Consider the following 23,404-nt stretch of genomic DNA (forward strand, 5'->3'; position numbering starts at 1 on the left):
CAAAACCTTAATTCTTTAGTTTGAGCGGGAAATCTTGCAAACCTACTCATTTAATGCGATTTTCAAAATTCAAATTCCTCTTAACTTATGCCTAGGCGCTTAATGCATCTGTTGATGCTAATTAAATGTATATTTCCCATTACGAGGCACTTAACTAGGTTTTCTAAGCAGTTTACACAACTCTTCATGTTCCATTTGTTACAATTGAGGTGCGTGTTTCCAAGGCAAATAAAGACCAATGAGCTCTGTCATTACCTCCTATAAAAGAAACACATCCCTTCACCATGCCTTCATTATTTTTCCGTTTTGGGTTAAAAGATGGCTCACAATAACCTGCTTTCAATGCTCTCCTACCATTTCTTGATTGGTATTAATCCATTTACAGCTTTATATCATTTGTTAACGTTTTATTTTTGTATGTAATCATTGTCTAATTTTTCTTATTTGTTTTATGTTTTCTTTAAAGCTCCTCTCGATCCAAATCCTCAGACTAAGATGAACAGGATGATCAATGAATTGTGGCTGCAATATAGGATTTACCTGATAGAGTTGGATGTTGAATACGTGAGTTTCCTGTTTGCTGTTATGTTGTTTACTGTTTTATTATTTTATATGTTGTTTCCTATTATGGACTGTGTTCTTTTTTCCATGTTGTTTCCTATTGTGGACTGTGTTCTTATATTAAGAGATAAAACTATAAAGAGATTTGGATTATGTTCTTCTAATTATATTAAGATTATATGTGAGTTTCCTGTTTGCTGTTATGCTGTTTATATCTCTTCTTTGTAGCTCTAATTATATTAATATTATACGTGAGAGGAACAATCAAGGAATTTACTTGACGAAAGGATTGGGTGCAGGTCTATATCTCTTCTTTGTAGCTCCTCTGTAATTTTAGATGGTGAAGATGATAATGAGTAGAAGAAACATGCTAAGCTTTGTGCCCTTCCAGCTTCCACAACATGGGTCTCAATTGGGGGAATTAATTCCTCACGAATTTTCTGAAAAAGATTTAAGGAATTTTGTCAATTTGTGGGAGAAGTTGCAGAGCTAAGATATATAAGTTGCTATACCTTTTTCCTTTTATCATTACTTTCTTAATTGAACAACTTTTGTATAAGTAAGGACCAATGACAAAAGCAAGAAAATATGTCATGAAGGACCAATTTAGTGTCCCTGTGTTGTTGCAAAGGGCTGTCTAATGTAAGTTTAACTACCAATGACATATTTAGTCAATATTTTGTGGATTATTTGACATTGTTTTTTCTATATGAATTGTGAACTGATATTGAATAACTTTCGACATTGCTAATTGATTTTTCTAGAAAGGTTGTTACTGATTTTCTTCAATAGTCACAATTTGCTATCAATTCTATTTTGAACATTCCCTCCTCTACTATATTGTGTTTTGTATCTTCTTGCTGGTTTAGTATTCCATCATGCACGCTCTTAGAAATATTCATGACAAGCATTTGTAAAACCAACCAAGAATGCCATTGAATCGTAACCACTAGCCATATATTTTGAATTGTCTAAAGGGTCACACCGTCTCTTTTAGCTTCATGAAGAATGGATGTAAGTTTGCAAAAAAAAAAAAAAAGAAAAAGAAGAATAGATGTAAGTTATTCAAAAAAAAAAAAAAATAGGTGTATGTTGTGATTCATTGAGATATAAAGGCTAGCAATATGCAAATAAATATTTGATTCTTTGGAAGGCAATCCATTTATTTAAAATGAGCATTCTGCATGTTAAAATATGTATTCTAATATAACTTATAAAAAATATTTTATTGGGTTCCGAAAAAAATGAAGAAACTATCACTTTTAGTCGATGAAATATCACAATCTCTAAATAATATTCATAAAATATATGAAATTTTTTTAAGATAATTGAGGCTATCTTTTTCGTGGTTTATTAGAATTTTTAGTGTGAAATTTTGTCATCTTAACCACTCTAGGCCCATTTTGACCCTTCTTTAACTTGGTTAATTACTATCATTGGAAAAAAGTGTATTTAATTTCAAATTACTCTCTTTCTAATGAATGGTAGACGTGCAATCTTTAAATTTTACGTGGCTCAATAAATGGCAGTTGTGCAATCTTTAAATATTGTGTCGCTTAACGAATGTTAGACGTGCAATCATTAAATTTTGGGTGGCTTAATAAGGGGTAAGTTGCAATCTTTAAATTTTCTGTGGCTCAATGAATGATAGGCGTGCAATCTTTAAATTTTGTGTGGCTCAATGAATCTTAGAAGTGTTGATGACATCTTGTCATTACGTAATTTTATATGTATTTTAGCACAAAAATGGAGTTCACAAGGAGACTTATGCAGCAAAAGAGTAGAAAAACTGAAGAAAATACAAAGAAAGAAAACGTGTCACGATTTATCAGAAACGTGACACGATTTAAGAGCTTCAGAAAGGTTTGGTTCGACATTATGAAAACGTGTCACGATTGGTAAAACGTGACACGATTTGGTGAAACCCTAATTCAGTTTCTTGCTCCAGAAGGTAAAAACGTGTCACGATTCACTTAAAACGTGACACGATTTGGGCGATTTTCTGTGCCTATTTATGCTGAAGTCTATTCCAAAAACAAGGGTTACGAATTCTGGAGAGAGAAAGTGCGATTTGCAGACCTGGAGACTGAAGAACGGGGCGATTTCCTCCATTCTTTACCAGTTTATGTATGTTTTAATTCTTTCATTGATTATGCTATTTGTAAACTCAATTATGAGTAGCTAAATCTCTTAGAGATTAGGTCTGAGATGATTCCTTGTAACCCTAATTGATACCTTGTGCTGTGAAACTCTATTTATTGTGAATGATATTCTAGTCTTTATTCAATTCAATTGTTCTTAATGCTTTTTATATCCTGATCAAATATAAATATGATTTTGTGAGAATGAATGACTACTGACCATAGCTTTCTACTTAGACCTATTGAATTGTTCTAATAAACATGGTTAGTCTAGGAATGGATAATCGTTTATTAGTGATATTAGGTTAACGTGCTTTAAACCTTCAAAGATTATTAGACCACCTAAGGGATTAGGGGTTGTAGTTTAAGAAGAGGGTCCTAACTCAAGGGATTGATTAGGACTATTTTGTTAACTATCGTGGGATTAGAAGATCATTCATAAGAATAGGTGCAGTATAACAATTAGGGGAACATAGATGATTCAAAAGACCTGATCTCATCTCTCTACTATTTTCTAACCAAATCTTTATTTTATGTTATTTAATTTTATGCAATCAATTCTACTGCCTAGTGGCAAACCAAAAATAACCTTTACACATCCTAAATATTTTACCTTATTGCTGAATTGAGATTAACACAGTCCTCGTGGGATCGATATTTTTACTACTTCGATAGTATTTGGTGCACTTGCCAAACATCTATCAAGTTTTTGGCGCCGTTGCCGGGGACTGTTGAGTCATTTCAATTTGGCAATTTTGTTTTTTATTTAGGATTTCTGTCATTTATATTTTTGTATATATATATTTATAAAAAAAAAAGATTTATGCTCTTCTTTTTCTTCTCATTGTACCGTGCTACTAAAAAGTTTATCCAAGTTTTGCAGCTATGATAGACAGGGTACTCCTCTATGACACAGAAGAGATTGCTAAGTTGCAGTATGAAAAATATATGCTATCTTTTAAGATCAAAATTTTGGACAACAAAATCTCGAGTTGTGGTCTTTATGAGGCGAATCAACCAGGTAGTGATGGTGAAGGAAAGAAAGAGGTGATCAACATCGATTACAATACTCAACTTCAGAATATTTTAGATGATTTCTTGGTGTCAAATCAAGTTTTATTTGAAAATTTTGATGTTCAGTGTGGTGATCTTGTTAAGAAAGCACATGAGTCTCAGAGGAAGCTGGTTCAGATGGAGATTGAGTGTCACAAGGTTGTGGTGGAAGAAAATCCAAAAGTGAGGAGTGTTGACATTTTCTCGAAGTCTGAACAAACAGGGGTTAAGGAAATCACTTGTGTGCAGATGGTTGCTTGTCCTTCTCTAAGGTGGGAGAGCTTAAATTCCAAAGGTTTAACTGTGAGCGCATGGGAGCATCTACTTCTTTGCTACAAATTCATGGAATTCCTACCAAACAAGAGGAAGAAGAAGGATGATGTGTTCTTTCTGACATATTTGCCACCCTAACAGTGGTTGAAGCGTCAAGCTCAATGACGTAAAAGAAAGCGCTTGGTGGGAGGCAACCCACATTTAGATTTCAGGTAGTATTTCTTATTTCCTTTTTATTGCTTTCAAATATTCAAAAATACAAAAAGATTTTTGCTGAAACAGACAGAGGAAAGAAAATTTTTGTTTTCCAATACTATGCAAATCGTGACACGTTTTGGGCCAAACGTGACACGATTTGCCCCCCCCCCCCCCCCCCTCTGAAGCTCCTCTCAGAAATTTTTCTAAGTTAAAAAAGGTGCCATTCGACATTTTCAAAAACGTGGCACGATACTGAAATCGTGACACGATTTTTGGCACCTAAAAATTTTTCTAAGTCTCAAACTGGTGCAATTCGACAATTGGAAATCGTGACACGTTGGCCAAAACGTGACACGATTTCTGGGCAAGAAAAATTTTCAAAAAGAGCAATCGTGACACGTTTAGCCCAAACGTGACACGATTTTAGCAGTTTCAAAAATTTAACCGTTACAAAACAAAATCGTGACACGTTCTTGGCCAAACGTGGCACGATTTTCCCAACCTATAAATATATCCAACACGATTTTCATTCCATTCAATTCCAAAAGTAGCCAAACTCTGCCAAAATTTTCCCAGAACCCTAACCTACGATTTTCTAACCCTTTTCTACCAAAAATCTTCATCTTTTCATCTTCTAATCACCAAACCATTACCATACACCTTCATCATCACCAACAAACAACCAAACCCATTATCTCCATCTTAACCCTAACCCTAATATCCATTTTTCTCCAAACCCTAACCCTAACCATGGTTGAGACCCGCAACAAAGGCAAGTCCCAAGCCACATCCCAACCAGCCAAAAAGGCCAAAATAGCCCCCAAACGCAAACAACCTGTCAAACCTAGCCCTAACACCGCACCCCCACCGTCCATCAACCACCGGTTTTATAATACTGCTGCCCGTGACCGTTTCAAGGACATCCGAGGCTATAGGGTGATCCCGGAGAGAGGTTTTGATTTCACCAAACTCATCTCCAACCCCGAATTCCATCAAGTGATCACTGAGAGAGGGTGGGAGTCTCTTGTGAGTATGATATTTGAGCAGGCCAACAAAACGATTGGGATAGAATTTTATTCCAATGCTAGGTATATGGGGAGGAAGTATGTGTCCTATGTGAGGGGGAAGGAGATAGACTATAGCCCGGAGAGGATTAATCAGTTGCTGGAGATTGTGCCACCGGAGATTTGTGATGTGAAGAGGAGGATGGAGGAGTGCAAGAATTGGGATGATGAAAGGTGGGAGGAGTTGCTATTGCAGATTTGTGTTGAAGGTGCTAAGTGGCATGGAGGGTCACATATGCTGTTGAGGGCTGACTTCAAGCCCCATGCAAAGGCGTGGGCATCTTTTGTGGTGCAAACTATTGAGGGCACCTCTTGTACTTCAGAGATTCCGCTGCCCCGCTTGTTGACGCTGTCTGCTATTCTTGATGGTGCACCCATCAATGTTGGTGAGTTAATTGCCGACAATATCTATATGTTTGCTTCAGGTACCAAGAAAGCACTCCCTCATTTGAGCCTTATCAATTGGCTTTGTGAGGAGGAGGAGTGCGATTTGTTTGCTAATGATTTGAGTGCAGCAATGATGAAGCCCATCACCGACACTTACATGGATGGCTTTGTCAAGGATTATCATGACCGCATGCAGACTATCATGGGTGCCGAGGCAGCAGCAGCAGGACAGCCACAGCCGCCACCACCACAACAGCCACAGCCACCACCTCAGAGTCAGACTTTTGCAGGAGAGGGGAGCAGTCAGCAGGGTACCTATGCACCCATTCATCCGATGATGCTGGACTACATGTTCGGCCATGCCAACTGGATGAATGAGGTGTCAGATCAGGAGTATTGGAACCGTCCGAGGTTTGGTCAGGAGTTCACTGAGGCGGTCTGCCTCAACAGGAGGAAGATGACTGGGTCTTTCGAGCGCTTTGATGGGTCCGAGGAGGCTATGGACCACTACTTTGATGTCACCAGAGGTCGAGCTCAGGATAGAGAGCAGGAGATCCGAGCTGACTTTGCTGCTGGTGGAGCTCAGTCTAGGCAGCACTTTGGGGAGGATACCTATGCAGAGGAGGACCCCAACACTTGGATTCCGACGGACCAGATGCAGGATTGAGTGGGCTACTGATGGCCCACCTTTTATTCTTTTTCTGTTTTTGTTTCAGCACTTTGGTTGTGTAACTTTAATTTTATGTTCGAACAATTTTATTTGCTTTCATTAAGTTTAACTCGGTTTTACTCCCCGTTTATGTAATTATTCCTGCACTTGTTTATTATTGATGAATTTGTTTGTTTAGTTGACTTTTTACAGTTTGATAACAAATAGTTGTTCAAGTGGTATTCCAAAAGTTCAAAAGGAGGAGTGACTTGGTTTTCAAAGGCGAAGTGTACGGCGTTGCTAGGTAGTCACATACTCCCAGAAATCTCAGCCATAAGGTTCATTGCCATATTTTGTTTTTCAATTTACTTATATTTAGCTTAGTTTTCCATGCAACTACATTTCTAGAACTTGCATTGTTTCTCTATTATTGATTGGTCTTTGTTAATTACACACTGAGGCAAAAGTGTTTGGTCCTGTGAGCCTTTTGAAGCCTACCCTGATTAAAATTGTTAAACTTTATCCTTTTCTTAGCCACTTTGAGCCGGTAGGATTAGAACTTTTTGTTCGGTGACAAACTACATTACAAACTTAGAGACTTTTAGGACTTGTCCCTTATTGTTTTTCTGAGTTAGGCATTGTAGAATGTTGCTTAAAATTAAGTTTGGGGTTGCTATTGGAATTTGCAACCAATTAAGTTTGGGGTGGGGGTACCAGAGAATAAGAGAACAAAAAGAAAAAGAATTGTCATGCAAAATGCAAAAATACATTCAAAAATTGATGTATGAAAAAAAAAATATGAAATGAATGATGAAAAAGGGACCAAACTTTGAAACATGCGAGTAACTTCAAACTCGATTGTCCCTAAAAGTTATAATTATTCTCTAGTACCTTTGCATTGATTGTTATTCCACAAGGTGAATGATCGTAGGATTGAATTTGTTCTTTAACTTCCGTAGGAATGCCTAACTCAAATTTTGTGTAGCCTACTTATCCAAATATGTCCCACCTTTCACCTAAGCCCCGTTATAACCCTAAAGACCTCAAAAGTGTGTAATGATATTGACTTTGATTGATATTTAGAAACTTTTCAAGCGTATGGTAATATGTAGACCTGCATGTCGACTGGTAGAACCCTATTTCATATTGATGCGTGGAGTTGTGAATTGGTGGATGCGAACAAGTCAAACTAGCTCATCTTTAGCTAGTAAGGAGTTGAACTTTTGGGTACTATCGCTTGATCAGGTAATTGTTATTTCACTGTCGATTGTCAGCTTTGCAAGCAAATTCCTTGAGGACAAGGAATGGTTTAAGTTTGGGGTTGTGATGACATCTTGTCATTACGTAATTTTATATGTATTTTAGCACAAAAATGGAGTTCACAAGGAGACTTATGCAGCAAAAGAGCAGAAAAACTGAAGAAAATACAAAGAAAGAAAACGTGTCACGATTTATCAGAAACGTGACACGATTTAAGAGCTTCAGAAAGGTTTGGTTCGACATTATGAAAACGTGTCACGATTGGTAAAACGTGACACGATTTGGTGAAACCCTAATTCAGTTTCTTGCTCCAGAAGGTAAAAACGTGTCACGATTCACTTAAAACGTGACACGATTTGGGCGATTTTCTGTGCCTATTTATGCTGAAGTCTATTCCAAAAACAAGGGTTACGAATTCTGGAGAGAGAAAGTGCGATTTGCAGACCTGGAGACTGAAGAACGGGGCGATTTCCTCCATTCTTTACCAGTTTATGTATGTTTTAATTCTTTCATTGATTATGCTATTTGTAAACTCAATTATGAGTAGCTAAATCTCTTAGAGATTAGGTCTGAGATGATTCCTTGTAACCCTAATTGATACCTTGTGCTGTGAAACTCTATTTATTGTGAATGATATTCTAGTCTTTATTCAATTCAATTGTTCTTAATGCTTTTTATATCCTGATCAAATATAAATATGATTTTGTGAGAATGAATGACTACTGACCATAGCTTTCTACTTAGACCTATTGAATTGTTCTAATAAACATGGTTAGTCTAGGAATGGATAATCGTTTATTAGTGATATTAGGTTAACGTGCTTTAAACCTTCAAAGATTATTAGACCACCTAAGGGATTAGGGGCTGTAGTTTAAGAAGAGGGTCCTAACTCAAGGGATTGATTAGGACTATTTTGTTAACTATCGTGGGATTAGAAGATCATTCATAAGAATAGGTGCAGTATAACAATTAGGGGAACATAGATGATTCAAAAGACCTGATCTCATCTCTCTACTATTTTCTAACCAAATCTTTATTTTATGTTATTTAATTTTATGCAATCAATTCTACTGCCTAGTGGCAAACCAAAAATAACCTTTACACATCCTAAATATTTTACCTTATTGCTGAATTGAGATTAACACAGTCCTCGTGGGATCGATATTTTTACTACTTCGATAGTATTTGGTGCACTTGCCAAACATCTATCAAGTTTTTGGCGCCGTTGCCGGGGACTGTTGAGTCATTTCAATTTGGCAATTTTGTTTTTTATTTAGGATTTCTGTCATTTATATTTTTGTATATATATATTTATAAAAAAAAAAGATTTATGCTCTTCTTTTTCTTCTCATTGTACCGTGCTACTAAAAAGTTTATCCAAGTTTTGCAGCTATGATAGACAGGGTACTCCTCTATGACACAGAAGAGATTGCTAAGTTGCAGTATGAAAAATATATGCTATCTTTTAAGATCAAAATTTTGGACAACAAAATCTCGAGTTGTGGTCTTTATGAGGCGAATCAACCAGGTAGTGATGGTGAAGGAAAGAAAGAGGTGATCAACATCGATTACAATACTCAACTTCAGAATATTTTAGATGATTTCTTGGTGTCAAATCAAGTTTTATTTGAAAAGTTTGATGTTCAGTGTGGTGATCTTGTTAAGAAAGCACATGAGTCTCAGAGGAAGCTGGTTCAGATGGAGATTGAGTGTCACAAGGTTGTGGTGGAAGAAAATCCAAAAGTGAGGAGTGTTGACATTTTCTCGAAGTCTGAACAAACAGGGGTTAAGGAAATCACTTGTGTGCAGATGGTTGCTTGTCCTTCTCTAAGGTGGGAGAGCTTAAATTCCAAAGGTTTAACTGTGAGCGCATGGGAGCATCTACTTCTTTGCTACAAATTCATGGAATTCCTACCAAACAAGAGGAAGAAGAAGGATGATGTGTTCTTTCTGACATATTTGCCACCCTAACAGTGGTTGAAGCGTCAAGCTCAATGACGTAAAAGAAAGCGCTTGGTGGGAGGCAACCCACATTTAGATTTCAGGTAGTATTTCTTATTTCCTTTTTATTGCTTTCAAATATTCAAAAATACAAAAAGATTTTTGCTGAAACAGACAGAGGAAAGAAAATTTTTGTTTTCCAATACTATGCAAATCGTGACACGTTTTGGGCCAAACGTGACACGATTTGCCCCCCCCCCCCCCCCCCCCCCTCTGAAGCTCCTCTCAGAAATTTTTCTAAGTTAAAAAAGGTGCCATTCGACATTTTCAAAAACGTGGCACGATACTGAAATCGTGACACGATTTTTGGCACCTAAAAATTTTTCTAAGTCTCAAACTGGTGCAATTCGACAATTGGAAATCGTGACACGTTGGCCAAAACGTGACACGATTTCTGGGCAAGAAAAATTTTCAAAAAGAGCAATCGTGACACGTTTAGCCCAAACGTGACACGATTTTAGCAGTTTCAAAAATTTAACCGTTACAAAACAAAATTGTGACACGTTCTTGGCCAAACGTGGCACGATTTTCCCAACCTATAAATATATCCAACACGATTTTCATTCCATTCAATTCCAAAAGTAGCCAAACTCTGCCAAAATTTTCCCAGAACCCTAACCTACGATTTTCTAACCCTTTTCTACCAAAAATCTTCATCTTTTCATTTTCTAATCACCAAACCATTACCATACACCTTCATCATCACCAACAAACAACCAAACCCATTATCTCCATCTTAACCCTAACCCTAATATCCATTTTTCTCCAAACCCTAACCCTAACCATGGTTGAGACCCGCAACAAAGGCAAGTCCCAAGCCACATCCCAACCAGCCAAAAAGGCCAAAATAGCCCCCAAACGCAAACAACCTGTCAAACCTAGCCCTAACACCGCACCCCCACCGTCCATCAACCACCGGTTTTATAATACTGCTGCCCGTGACCGTTTCAAGGACATCCGAGGCTATAGGGTGATCCCGGAGAGAGGTTTTGATTTCACCAAACTCATCTCCAACCCCGAATTCCATCAAGTGATCACTGAGAGAGGGTGGGAGTCTCTTGTGAGTATGATATTTGAGCAGGCCAACAAAACGATTGGGATAGAATTTTATTCCAATGCTAGGTATATGGGGAGGAAGTATGTGTCCTATGTGAGGGGGAAGGAGATAGACTATAGCCCGGAGAGGATTAATCAGTTGCTGGAGATTGTGCCACCGGAGATTTGTGATGTGAAGAGGAGGATGGAGGAGTGCAAGAATTGGGATGATGAAAGGTGGGAGGAGTTGCTATTGCAGATTTGTGTTGAAGGTGCTAAGTGGCATGGAGGGTCACATATGCTGTTGAGGGCTGACTTCAAGCCCCATGCAAAGGCGTGGGCATCTTTTGTGGTGCAAACTATTGAGGGCACCTCTTGTACTTCAGAGATTCCGCTGCCCCGCTTGTTGACGCTGTCTGCTATTCTTGATGGTGCACCCATCAATGTTGGTGAGTTAATTGCCGACAATATCTATATGTTTGCTTCAGGTACCAAGAAAGCACTCCCTCATTTGAGCCTTATCAATTGGCTTTGTGAGGAGGAGGAGTGCGATTTGTTTGCTAATGATTTGAGTGCAGCAATGATGAAGCCCATCACCGACACTTACATGGATGGCTTTGTCAAGGATTATCATGACCGCATGCAGACTATCATGGGTGCCGAGGCAGCAGCAGCAGGACAGCCACAGCCGCCACCACCACAACAGCCACAGCCACCACCTCAGAGTCAGACTTTTGCAGGAGAGGGGAGCAGTCAGCAGGGTACCTATGCACCCATTCATCCGATGATGCTGGACTACATGTTCGGCCATGCCAACTGGATGAATGAGGTGTCAGATCAGGAGTATTGGAACCGTCCGAGGTTTGGTCAGGAGTTCACTGAGGCGGTCTGCCTCAACAGGAGGAAGATGACTGGGTCTTTCGAGCGCTTTGATGGGTCCGAGGAGGCTATGGACCACTACTTTGATGTCACCAGAGGTCGAGCTCAGGATAGAGAGCAGGAGATCCGAGCTGACTTTGCTGCTGGTGGAGCTCAGTCTAGGCAGCACTTTGGGGAGGATACCTATGCAGAGGAGGACCCCAACACTTGGATTCCGACGGACCAGATGCAGGATTGAGTGGGCTACTGATGGCCCACCTTTTATTCTTTTTCTGTTTTTGTTTCAGCACTTTGGTTGTGTAACTTTAATTTTATGTTCGAACAATTTTATTTGCTTTCATTAAGTTTAACTCGGTTTTACTCCCCGTTTATGTAATTATTCCTGCACTTGTTTATTATTGATGAATTTGTTTGTTTAGTTGACTTTTTACAGTTTGATAACAAATAGTTGTTCAAGTGGTATTCCAAAAGTTCAAAAGGAGGAGTGACTTGGTTTTCAAAGGCGAAGTGTACGGCGTTGCTAGGTAGTCACATACTCCCAGAAATCTCAGCCATAAGGTTCATTGCCATATTTTGTTTTTCAATTTACTTATATTTAGCTTAGTTTTCCATGCAACTACATTTCTAGAACTTGCATTGTTTCTCTATTATTGATTGGTCTTTGTTAATTACACACTGAGGCAAAAGTGCTTGGTCCTGTGAGCCTTTTGAAGCCTACCCTGATTAAAATTGTTAAACTTTATCCTTTTCTTAGCCACTTTGAGCCGGTAGGATTAGAACTTTTTGTTCGGTGACAAACTACATTACAAACTTAGAGACTTTTAGGACTTGTCCCTTATTGTTTTTCTGAGTTAGGCATTGTAGAATGTTGCTTAAAATTAAGTTTGGGGTTGCTATTGGAATTTGCAACCAATTAAGTTTGGGGTGGGGGTACTAGAGAATAAGAGAACAAAAAGAAAAAGAATTGTCATGCAAAATGCAAAAATACATTCAAAAATTGATGTATGAAAAAAAAAATATGAAATGAATGATGAAAAAGGGACCAAACTTTGAAACATGCGAGTAACTTCAAACTCGATTGTCCCTAAAAGTTATAATTATTCTCTAGTACCTTTGCATTGATTGTTATTCCACAAGGTGAATGATCGTAGGATTGAATTTGTTCTTTAACTTCCGTAGGAATGCCTAACTCAAATTTTGTGTAGCCTACTTATCCAAATATGTCCCACCTTTCACCTAAGCCCCGTTATAACCCTAAAGACCTCAAAAGTGTGTAATGATATTGACTTTGATTGATATTTAGAAACTTTTCAAGCGTATGGTAATATGTAGACCTGCATGTCGACTGGTAGAACCCTATTTCATATTGATGCGTGGAGTTGTGAATTGGTGGATGCGAACAAGTCAAACTAGCTCATCTTTAGCTAGTAAGGAGTTGAACTTTTGGGTACTATCGCTTGATCAGGTAATTGTTATTTCACTGTCGATTGTCAGCTTTGCAAGCAAATTCCTTGAGGACAAGGAATGGTTTAAGTTTGGGGTTGTGATGACATCTTGTCATTACGTAATTTTATATGTATTTTAGCACAAAAATGGAGTTCACAAGGAGACTTATGCAGCAAAAGAGCAGAAAAACTGAAGAAAATACAAAGAAAGAAAACGTGTCACGATTTATCAGAAACGTGACACGATTTAAGAGCTTCAGAAAGGTTTGGTTCGACATTATGAAAACGTGTCACGATTGGTAAAACGTGACACGATTTGGTGAAACCCTAATTCAGTTTCTTGCTCCAGAAGGTAAAAACGTGTCACGATTCACTTAAAACGTGACACGATTTGGGCGATTTTCTGTGCCTATTTATGCTGAAGTCTATTCCAAAAACAAGGGTTACGAATTCTGGAGAGAGAAAGTGCGATTTGCAGACCTGGAGACTGAAGAACGGGGCGATTTCCTCCATTCTTTACCAGTTTATGTATGTTTTAATTCTTTCATTGATTATGCTATTTGTAAACTCAATTATGAGTAGCTAAATCTCTTAGAGATTAGGTCTGAGATGATTCCTTATAACCCTAATTGATACCTTGTGCTGTGAAACTCTATTTATTGTGAATGATATTCTAGTCTTTATTCAATTCAATTGTTCTTAATGCTTTTTATATCCTGATCAAATATAAATATGATTTTGTGAGAATGAATGACTACTGACCATAGCTTTCTACTTAGACCTATTGAATTGTTCTAATAAACATGGTTAGTCTAGGAATGGATAATCGTTTATTAGTGATATTAGGTTAACGTGCTTTAAACCTTCAAAGATTATTAGACCACCTAAGGGATTAGGGGCTGTAGTTTAAGAAGAGGGTCCTAACTCAAGGGATTGATTAGGACTATTTTGTTAACTATCGTGGGATTAGAAGATCATTCATAAGAATAGGTGCAGTATAACAATTAGGGGAACATAGATGATTCAAAAGACCTGATCTCATCTCTCTACTATTTTCTAACCAAATCTTTATTTTATGTTATTTAATTTTATGCAATCAATTCTACTGCCTAGTGGCAAACCAAAAATAACCTTTACACATCCTAAATATTTTACCTTATTGCTGAATTGAGATTAACACAGTCCTCGTGGGATCGATATTTTTACTACTTCGATAGTATTTGGTGCACTTGCCAAACATCTATCAAGTGTAATCTTTAAATTTTTGCGCGGCTCAATGAATGATAGGTGTGCAATCTTTAAATTTTGCGTGGCTCAATGAATGGTAGGCGTGCAATTATTGAGTTTTCCAATGCTTAACGAAGTAGTGTGTCTATTAGCGTGCACACATTAAATATTGTGAGAAACAATGGTAAATATGCCTATGAGCTGTTAGATAGGCGTGTACTCCTTAATAGTTCTGTCGATCAACATGTGCATTTATGAACGAATCATTATAGATAGGTTTGCAAGCAAGGAATATAGGAGATGAATAGATAGACATACAAGCATTAAAGATTGTGTGACTCTATATCTACATATCTGTGAGAGAACCACGTTAGATAGCTATGCAAGTACGGAGTCAGGGCCGTCTTAACAAATTCATAGGTCCAGTTTTAGTTTTATAAGGGATAAAAAAAAAATTAAATTCTGGGCCCCAAAAAAGAAAGTCATTTTAAATTTTTTTATTAAAAGTCACACTTTGGTGGGACCAATGACCTCACACCCAACTAAAATTGACTGTGCCACTGCAGTACACTGATCAGATTTTATATTTTCGCTTTTAATAGATATATAACCATTATTTTAGTGTTTTACATATAAAAAAGTATTTTGGGCCCCAAAAAATTGGAGGCCCGGTGACATAGCCCAGCCTCGACGGGCTATGGGCCGGCCCTGTACGGAGTATAAGAGATAAAAAAAAGATAGTCGTGCAACCATGCATTAAAAGTTTTGTGGCTCACTGTATGTCTCTGTGACCATAATGTTGTAGATATGCGTGCAAGTAAAGGGTATATGAGATGAATAGATAAAAGTGCAACCATTTCTAATGTAGTTTACAAGGAGATTTTCCGCAATCTACCCACTTGAGGGCTTTGTTTACTGTAATTCTGTTTTAACCAATTTAATTTGCACTGCAACCTTTTTATTTTCATGTTATTTACATGTTTTGTTTCCAGGAGATAGTCAACGCATCGAAAGCATTTATAATGTAGCTTACAGACAGATTTGAATGCTTTCTACCAACATGAAGTATTTTTTTTTATATTACTTTTCTTTACAAACACTTTATGTTGCACCGCAAGCATTTTAATGTCAATCGTGCATGATTTGTTTCAAATCGATATGACCCGTGCGACAGCACGGGTGGATGGTCTAGTATATTCTATTTCGAACAATTTTTACTATATTTATTAAATTTACTATAATTATTTATATATTAAATACAAAGAAACCTGCTTTAAAGGGACATTGAGAAAATACGACATATCAAAATAAACTGCTCGGTAATAATAGTTGTGACTCGTGAGAATCTCGTCTGGAACATACTGGGCAAAGTAACAATTTGGTGTCTCGCGGGAAACAATGGCTACTTCAAAGAACGCGACAATATCTTCAGAGATACAGCCAACAGTAACATGATCTGCGTAAGTTCTTTCATAATTACTTATAATCAATTTAAGAATTATACATATTTTACTCCACTAACCTGTAACGGAAAAAATGTGATGAGTTTAAATCCTTGTTCATTATTATAATATTTTTTTGGGGTATTATAAACCAAACCAAAATAAAACCATATATAAATTTATCCAGAAAAATTGGAAACTTCACAAAATCGAATATTATTAAATTTGTTTGTAAGTTGTGAAAACAGGTTAGATCGGATTTCACATCACTTTTTCAAAATCGAACCAAACTAAACCAAATTGAATAAGTATTTTTTAATTTTTTGATAGTATAATATATTACATTAATGTATTGTTTTGTGGTTTTAAATTTTATTTATTTTTATTTTTTATTTTATATTTTATGGATTTTTGTTTAAATTACCGACAATTATTCAAAGTAGCTTAGTCTAAAAATATTAATCTCAAAGAAGTACTAGACAATTAAAAGTTTGTGATGAATTGCTCCAACACCTATGGCTACACACATCCAAATTAAATTCGTTCGGAATGAACAATCCTTACTTATAATTATTCTTTCAAAAAAAAAAAGGCATAGTTATCATTTACTTTATAGTAGTATCATGTTGTAATATATTTTTGTTAAATTTCTTTTGAGTTTTATAATGTTTCAAATGGTATCTTACAAATCTATTTTGCATTGATATATGTATATATATAAAGATTCTCCATTACAATTGAACAGATAGCATGCCCGAAAAAATTAACAATAAGAATGAATACAATAAAATATGAAAAATTGCAAGAAAGGGAAAAACAAGACAAGAAGTTTGTTTACATGGTTGATTGGAAAATGCAAGAAAAGAGAACAACACTCACAGTTCCTCTAATGCCTTCATGGATGGTTTTTTCTTGGCATAAACCTCCATCGGTGCAAATCAAGGAAGAGAGGCCAATGAGAAAATGAGGAGAAGTTTGAGAGTTTTTTGTTTTTATATATAAACCAAGAAAATGAGGAGAATAGGAAAGAAAATGATAATATATTGAGAGAGAAAAGACTATGATATCCTCTATTTTTTAAACATGATATCCTCTGCGCACGCAAGAGTGCTTAGATATAGTCTTTTATGATTGGCAGGGACTCTTTTAATTAAATCATTGTCTTGGGTTTGAATGCCAGCTTGAATATACGGCCGGTTGAAACTCTTATGCGGAGAGGATATCTTGTTTAAAAAATATTGGATATCATGTTTAAAAAATATTGTCTTTTCTCACTCAATATATTATCATTTTCTTTCCTATTCTCCTCATTTTCTTGGTTTATATATAAAAACAAAAAACTCTCAAACTTCTTCCTTGATTTGCACTTATGGAGGTTTATGCCAAGAAAAAATCATCCATGAAGGCATTAGAGGAACTGTGAGTGTTGTTCTCTCTTTTTGCATTTTCCAATTAACCATGTAAACAAACTTCTTGTCTTCTTTTACCCTTTCTTGCAATTTTTCATATTTTATTCAATTCATTCTTATTGTTGTTTTTTTTTGGGCCTGCTATCTCTTCAATTGTAATGGAGAATCTTTTAATATATGTATCAATGCAAAATGGATTCGTAAGATACCATTTAAAACATTATAAAACTCAAAAGAAATTTAACAAAAATACTATATTGCAACACAAAAAGTAAATGATAACTATGCCTTCTTTTTTTTTAAAGAATAATTATGCCTTATTGTTCATTCCCAATGAATTTAATTTGGATGTGTGTAGTCATAGGTGTTGGAGCAATTCATCACAAACGTTTAATCTTTTTTTTTTTGAAGGGATCACAAACTTTTAATTGTCTAGTACCTTTTTGAGATTAATATTTTTAGACATAAGCTACTTTGAATAATTGTCGGTAATTTAAACAAAAATCCATCAAAATTATAAAAAAAAAAATCTTTTAACTACAAATTCAATGGAAAAGGCACATAAATTAAAGGATCAATTTCACCATTCTTTAGGGGGAACTGTCTCTTACAATTTATTAAAAGAAAACTACAAACTACATTTCAGCAAATTGAAAATGAAACATGATTTTTCGTAAATAGAAAATAAAAGATAAAAAAATTCACCTACCCTATTCTTGAATCGTTATTTTTTTGTCTATCTGAATGTGTAGTAAAATATTGTGTACTTTTATTTAATGTATAGGGCTAGGAGAAAGAACAATGATGTATTTGGAGATAATTCAGAATCTGGTGCTGGTGCTGCAGGTACTTTTTCAACTATCATGTACCATCGTACTTATTAATTCTATAAGGCACTATGAAATTGTTGTACTTTTTCAAAATCAAAGTTTATTTAAAAACCAATTGAACATAGCCATGTTTGCATTCTTCCATTTCACGTTGCTTGCTGGTTCGACAGTATATATTTGTACCATATAAGTCTGTAACTTTCCGCGTTGGAACTGTTCACCATCGCGCGTGCGTTTCTTCACTTTGACAATTTGTAGCTTCATAATTATTGGCGTGGAACGAGTGTTGTGATGCTAGAAAAATGTTGCAAATGCGTTACTAAACGAGCACTTAATGCGTATATGTTTGGTATACGCATAAGAAACTTTAACCTTATGTTTGGATCGAAGCGTATGTTGTTGTATATGCTGAATAATCTTTAGCTTAAGATATGATATAGGTGTTGCCAGAGATTTTTTTTTTTTTTTCTTTTCATTTTCAAAAGGGAAACATTGGAGTTGAAAGATTTACTGCAGGTGCCAAGCTACTATGAGGTGATTCTCGCAACTATGGTAATGATGAGTAAGGCAAATGCTATCTGTGTGGATGTCCATTTTCAACAAGTTTGGATTGTGATTCGAGTCCATTTTCTTGCGATTTAAGTTACCACCTTGCAGGTAGTTTCTCAGGGAGGTATCATTTCGTCGTACTTTAAACAATAAATGATCATGTTGTAACATTTACAATTTTGCAACTGTTTTCTTAATGTTGTAGGCTCTTTAGATTTAATAGCTGACAGATTTGGTGTCGATTTTTAAAGAGGTGTCTTTATTACGAAATACAATATGTAGTCAAGAATTGTGTAATTTCTTTGGGGAGAATAGCTCGAGTCCAGCCCCTTCATTTCGCGACACTTTTGGATGAAACTCTCATTTTCGCCGTAGTTATCCATCAAATATCAAATGGATGAGAATTAGTCTTGTAGTCATTTACCACAAGTTACATTCATATAATGAATGTGAAAAATGTCTCATCATTGTTGACATGATATTTTGCAGGAAAGCAAGTAATGCTTCTTGTTGCTGAGATGGTACCAAAACATCATGGAAGGACTAAAACACAGGAGACTGTATCAGCATCAACTGCTGGTCCTTCCAACAAATCTGTGCTAGCCATGTCACTACTGTGCTAGCCATGTCAAGTGTAATACAATTCTACAAAAACTATTTGTTATTTTTTGAAAATGCATCGATCAGAGTTGATAGATTTCGAATTGTGTATGATGTGAGCAAGGAGAAAGACTTGAACCAACATCTGGCACAAAGATTTGTATAATAATGTATCATTTGTTGATTGGTTTAGTTCACTGGTGTAAACAAGAGCTAGCTTAATAGATATATGGTAGGACATACATTGATTTCCCCTTTATACGATCAAGTGAACTTGTTTCTTTGAGCTTTGTTTTCGAGCTTGGAGGAAAACGAAGGGGATGGTTTTGGAAAAAAGGAATAAGTGGAATAATTGTAAAGGATCAACATATGTTATTGTTCTATAATTTACAGTTAAGAAGATTTAGATCATTATTCCAGTGTTTAAAGACCTTCAAGCATTACACAACCACATACATGGCGGAATCCATACACTGCAAACAGTCATAAATGGAGATTTTTCTTCAACGATAGAACCGCCAATGATATCATAATTAATAGCAGTTACCATGTTTTCCATAAAGAAGATTGTTATAGGTTAGAATAAAAGCATAATTTCTCAGCTTCAAAGAAAGCAGCATCGTTATCATCATGTGTTTTAGCAACCAAGAAAAAAAAGCTTATCATGGTCAAACCGCACGTTCCTGTTGAAGATTCAATTTCTAGCTTCTAAATTCCACGATTAAATTTATGGGGAAGCGAGAAAATGGAGATGAACACGTAACAAAAAATGAAAATTACTATCAAAAGGTTCAAAAAGCAAAGCAGGAACTCTGAAAAATCAAGCATACAAGAAAATTTCTATTTCTCTATGAACCTTGAACATTTGGAACATCAATGGTGATCTCATTCGCATACACCAGATATCGACAAGGGATCCACGCGTCGAAGGACTGTTTGTAACTGTTGTGTACAATAACAACTAAATGTCTTCAATAGCTACCAATAGCTATCATGATTTCAAAATTAGATCACGACATTGGGATAATACATGTTCAGCATGCATAAAAAGTCCCCTCAGCCAATGCTACAAAGATTATCCTGCCAATCTTGACTTAGTATAGCCCAAACTAATAAGTTTTTGTATCAATATTTTCTCGGCTTCTATCTGCAATCCATGAAAGTTGGAAATCAATATTGAAATTAAAAATGATGCTGAGAACCAATATTGAATTTAAAAATCAACATGTGTGAATACTGATGTAAAATAAGGCAGTTGAATTTAAAAATCAACATGCTGAAAACCATCAATTACAGGTGGCTAATTGCAGTTTTCTGCCATAATATCTAATGATAGTGCCTGATACTAAAGTAACTGCAGGTCCAGAGCTACTATGACATGATTCTCGCAACTATGGTAGTGATGGGCAACTATGGTAGTGATGGGTAAGGCAAACGCTATCTGAAAGTATTACGGTGAAATTTCTACATAGAGCAATGCTAGAAACACTCACTCGTAATACTTTCTCTCCAATTTCAAAAGCCAGTTTTAGCATAGAACACAATTTCAAATTTGAAAACTGTTTTACGGCATAGAATCTCAGGTTTAGAAAAAACTTAAAGGATACTCCACATTAACCCTAACTTGTTTATTAAACAAATTTGGCCAAGATCTTTATAAAAGTTTAATTGATTAAAAAGATCATTCCTTCTATAAATTATACAAACGGAAAAGCTGTGTAAAGAGAATGTTCAAGTCAGATAGTGTGAATTATACAAGCTGAAAGTTTTAAATTTTGAAATTTTACATCCAAAGAAGTAATAATATCAAAACGATATATTAAAACCAATGCAGTAGACTGAGAAATCAACTCAGAGTATTGAAATGTCACTACAGATTCAAAATAGAGTATAACTACTTAGGATAAAAGAGATATCATATCATTGTATCAAAAAGTTATATTAAACCAAGCATGATACAAAGCAATATGCCAATGATTTACTACTTGTAGAGGTAGAAAAACAGAGGCAGAGTTCCAATTCTGAAGCCACCTGACCTGAGCTGTTGCAGGAACAGTAGAGAGAGCACAGAAGAGGTTGGCCGACCAAACGTGCCTCATACAACCAGAATCATGTAAAGTGGAAAAGGATAGATGGGTGGCCACAGTGCCAGGCTGACCTCTAGGGCCCGGCCCAAATGTAAGGAACAGTTTCAGGAAATTAAAAGATAAATATCATGGAGTAAGAATCACTACTCCCAAGGGGCTGTTTCAAACAGTGGGCCGAGTTGTGACATTAGTCAGTAAGACCCATATCACTGTGAAGGTGGACAAACTGGAAAACTTGGTGTTGGCTTATTTCTACTTAATTGACGGCTCTGTTCTATTATAAAGGAACAACATGTTCATCAAGTTTCAAGGGAATGCCATCAAATGCCACTGCAAAATAGGTCCGATTTGTTTGGCTCCTTATTCTTTCAAAAATGGGACCCACTGGATCCAACATTAGTAAGAGGAGGCCAGAGAGGTAACTCTGGCAGCAAGTGAAATTTAAATTTTGGAATAAAAAATATTGCCAATGTTTTGTCATAGTACTTCATTAGTATTTGTGTATTCATTTAGATAGCTGGTTAGGTGGTTAATTAGGTAGTTAGGGAAAATAATGCATATTGCCTATTAATAAGAAGAAGGTGAGGGGAAGGGAGTTCATTTGGTGAATCACTCTTGGACTAGGGAGAGATCGAGTTCTCTCAATAAACTACGCACAAGGAGCAGAGACACCTTCCCTAAACTATGTGTATAGAATGAGTGAATCATAGTGAGAGAGCGTACCTCAACCATAGGACTATTTTTTGGAATATTGCAAGCCATGATTATATTGAGACCAGTCTTCAACACTGTGATAAACAAAGAAAGAATCTTAAACCATGACCAAAATGAATAATTTTTCAAAACACAGAACAGTCAAAAGCATAACAAAGTTACCTAATCGACGAGCAATGCCAGAACCTGTATTATCAGAATTCCCCCCAAGTATAGAAGTTACAGAAACCACATTGTTCTGCAAGTAAAAACAAAAATCAAAGTCATAACCATCTATGTAGCACCAACACATCTAATTGAAGTGTGTCAGGTGTCTGACATGTGTCGGTGTCTGACATTGAATTATGTCATTTTCTCTGATTGATTATTAGTGTCGACGTGTCTGTGTTTTGTACGTGTCCGTGCTTCATATATAACCATCTATGGAGCACGGACACTCCTCGGATTAGGTGTGTCTCAGTGTCAGACACATGTCGTGTCGTGTCCCGTGTCCGTATCTGTGCTTCATAGATAACCATACATAATCTCCAATCATATTAATCATAACAAGCTCAAAAAGAATATGAAAACTTACAGGACGAGTTGAAGCTGCTGCATAAAGTTGTCCCAATTTTGCAGAGTTGTAACCAATCCACACATATATCTATCTATCACAAAAATTCATATTTTTAAATGGAATGATTAAAAAGACAATAACTTTGATTAAAAATCATAATTTGTGAGTGACCCAATTGAAGAAATTAGGGTTTGAAAAGGGGAAAAAACCTGTTTGGGAAAGCGAATAATCTGAAAATGGAGGCTAACATCGTTGACAAGTTCAGTGAAGCAAGTGAATTGCAATTGAGTCTGTTCGTTATCTTTATGATTGAGTTTCAATTCTTGAATCCCTTTTCCTAATTCTTCAGAATTCATTGAACCCTAAACCCTAAATTCTTCAACCAGCTCAAGCTTTTGGAATTTCGCTCACGTCTGACGCACGTGCTAGGGAATAGGGATCAGCGAGAAAAATAAGGTTTTGAGTTTTGACTATCTTCTGAGGTGTCAGGTGGGTCGGGTTAGCCCGCTCTAGACCAATGGGCCAGATTTCATAAATTCGTTAGAGAGAGTTGCTTTTTTGACAACGAATACTTCCAATTGACACATGGAAATGACCTTAACACCCCTGGCAGTAGTTAACAACCGCTGGTAAACACGCCGATTGTTAACTACCGCTGAGACCCAGCGGCTGTTAACTACCGCTGAGCTCTGTATGTTAAATACGCAGAAAACTTCCAGCAAGTTAACAACACAGACTTGCATATTCAAACCAACACAAACCCAACTTCACCCCACATTCAATTGCACGGATTAGAAGCAAATTTCTTCAAGTAATCACATAAGTAAGTAACTTTCTTCCTATTTACATGTAATGTAGGTTGTTTAGGGTGTTAGTTTTCAAAAATTTTAGCAAAATGTTTAGGGTTTAGGTTAGGTTTAGGTTAGGTTTAAAAATTGCAAATTATGATAGAATTAGATGTTGTTTATGATTGTTTAAGCTGACATTGTTGTTTAGAGTAGGTTTAGGTACAATGTAGTTGAATTTGATTTTGAATTAACACTA

At 36.2% G+C, this 23,404-nt stretch overlaps 1 protein-coding gene and 1 long non-coding RNA gene across 2 annotated transcripts; one reads left to right on the top strand and one right to left on the bottom strand.

Annotated features, from left to right (window-relative positions):
* On the top strand, nt 1-1,336 carry LOC146946310 (uncharacterized). Its single transcript, XR_015028234.1, has 2 exons — nt 1-564; nt 861-1,336. It is a non-coding gene; the product is annotated as an uncharacterized LOC146946310 (long non-coding RNA).
* An 18,427-nt stretch (nt 1,337-19,763) lies between these two features.
* Nucleotides 19,764-22,793, bottom strand: LOC146946311 (proteasome assembly chaperone). The gene is made up of 5 exons (XM_085744434.1): nt 22,570-22,793; nt 22,379-22,447; nt 21,967-22,042; nt 21,814-21,878; nt 19,764-20,150 (listed from the first exon to the last, which is right to left on the bottom strand). Exons 1-5 carry the CDS (start codon nt 22,714-22,716, stop codon nt 20,079-20,081), a joined length of 429 nt encoding a protein of 142 aa, XP_085600560.1. The 5' UTR covers nt 22,717-22,793; the 3' UTR covers nt 19,764-20,078.
* Nucleotides 22,794-23,404: the final 611 nt, after the last annotated feature.

Source organism: Medicago sativa, chromosome 2 (assembly GCF_051527215.1).
Source record: "Medicago sativa cultivar Bolivia chromosome 2, Bolivia_mono, whole genome shotgun sequence".
NCBI classification, from domain to species: domain Eukaryota; kingdom Viridiplantae; phylum Streptophyta; class Magnoliopsida; order Fabales; family Fabaceae; genus Medicago; species Medicago sativa.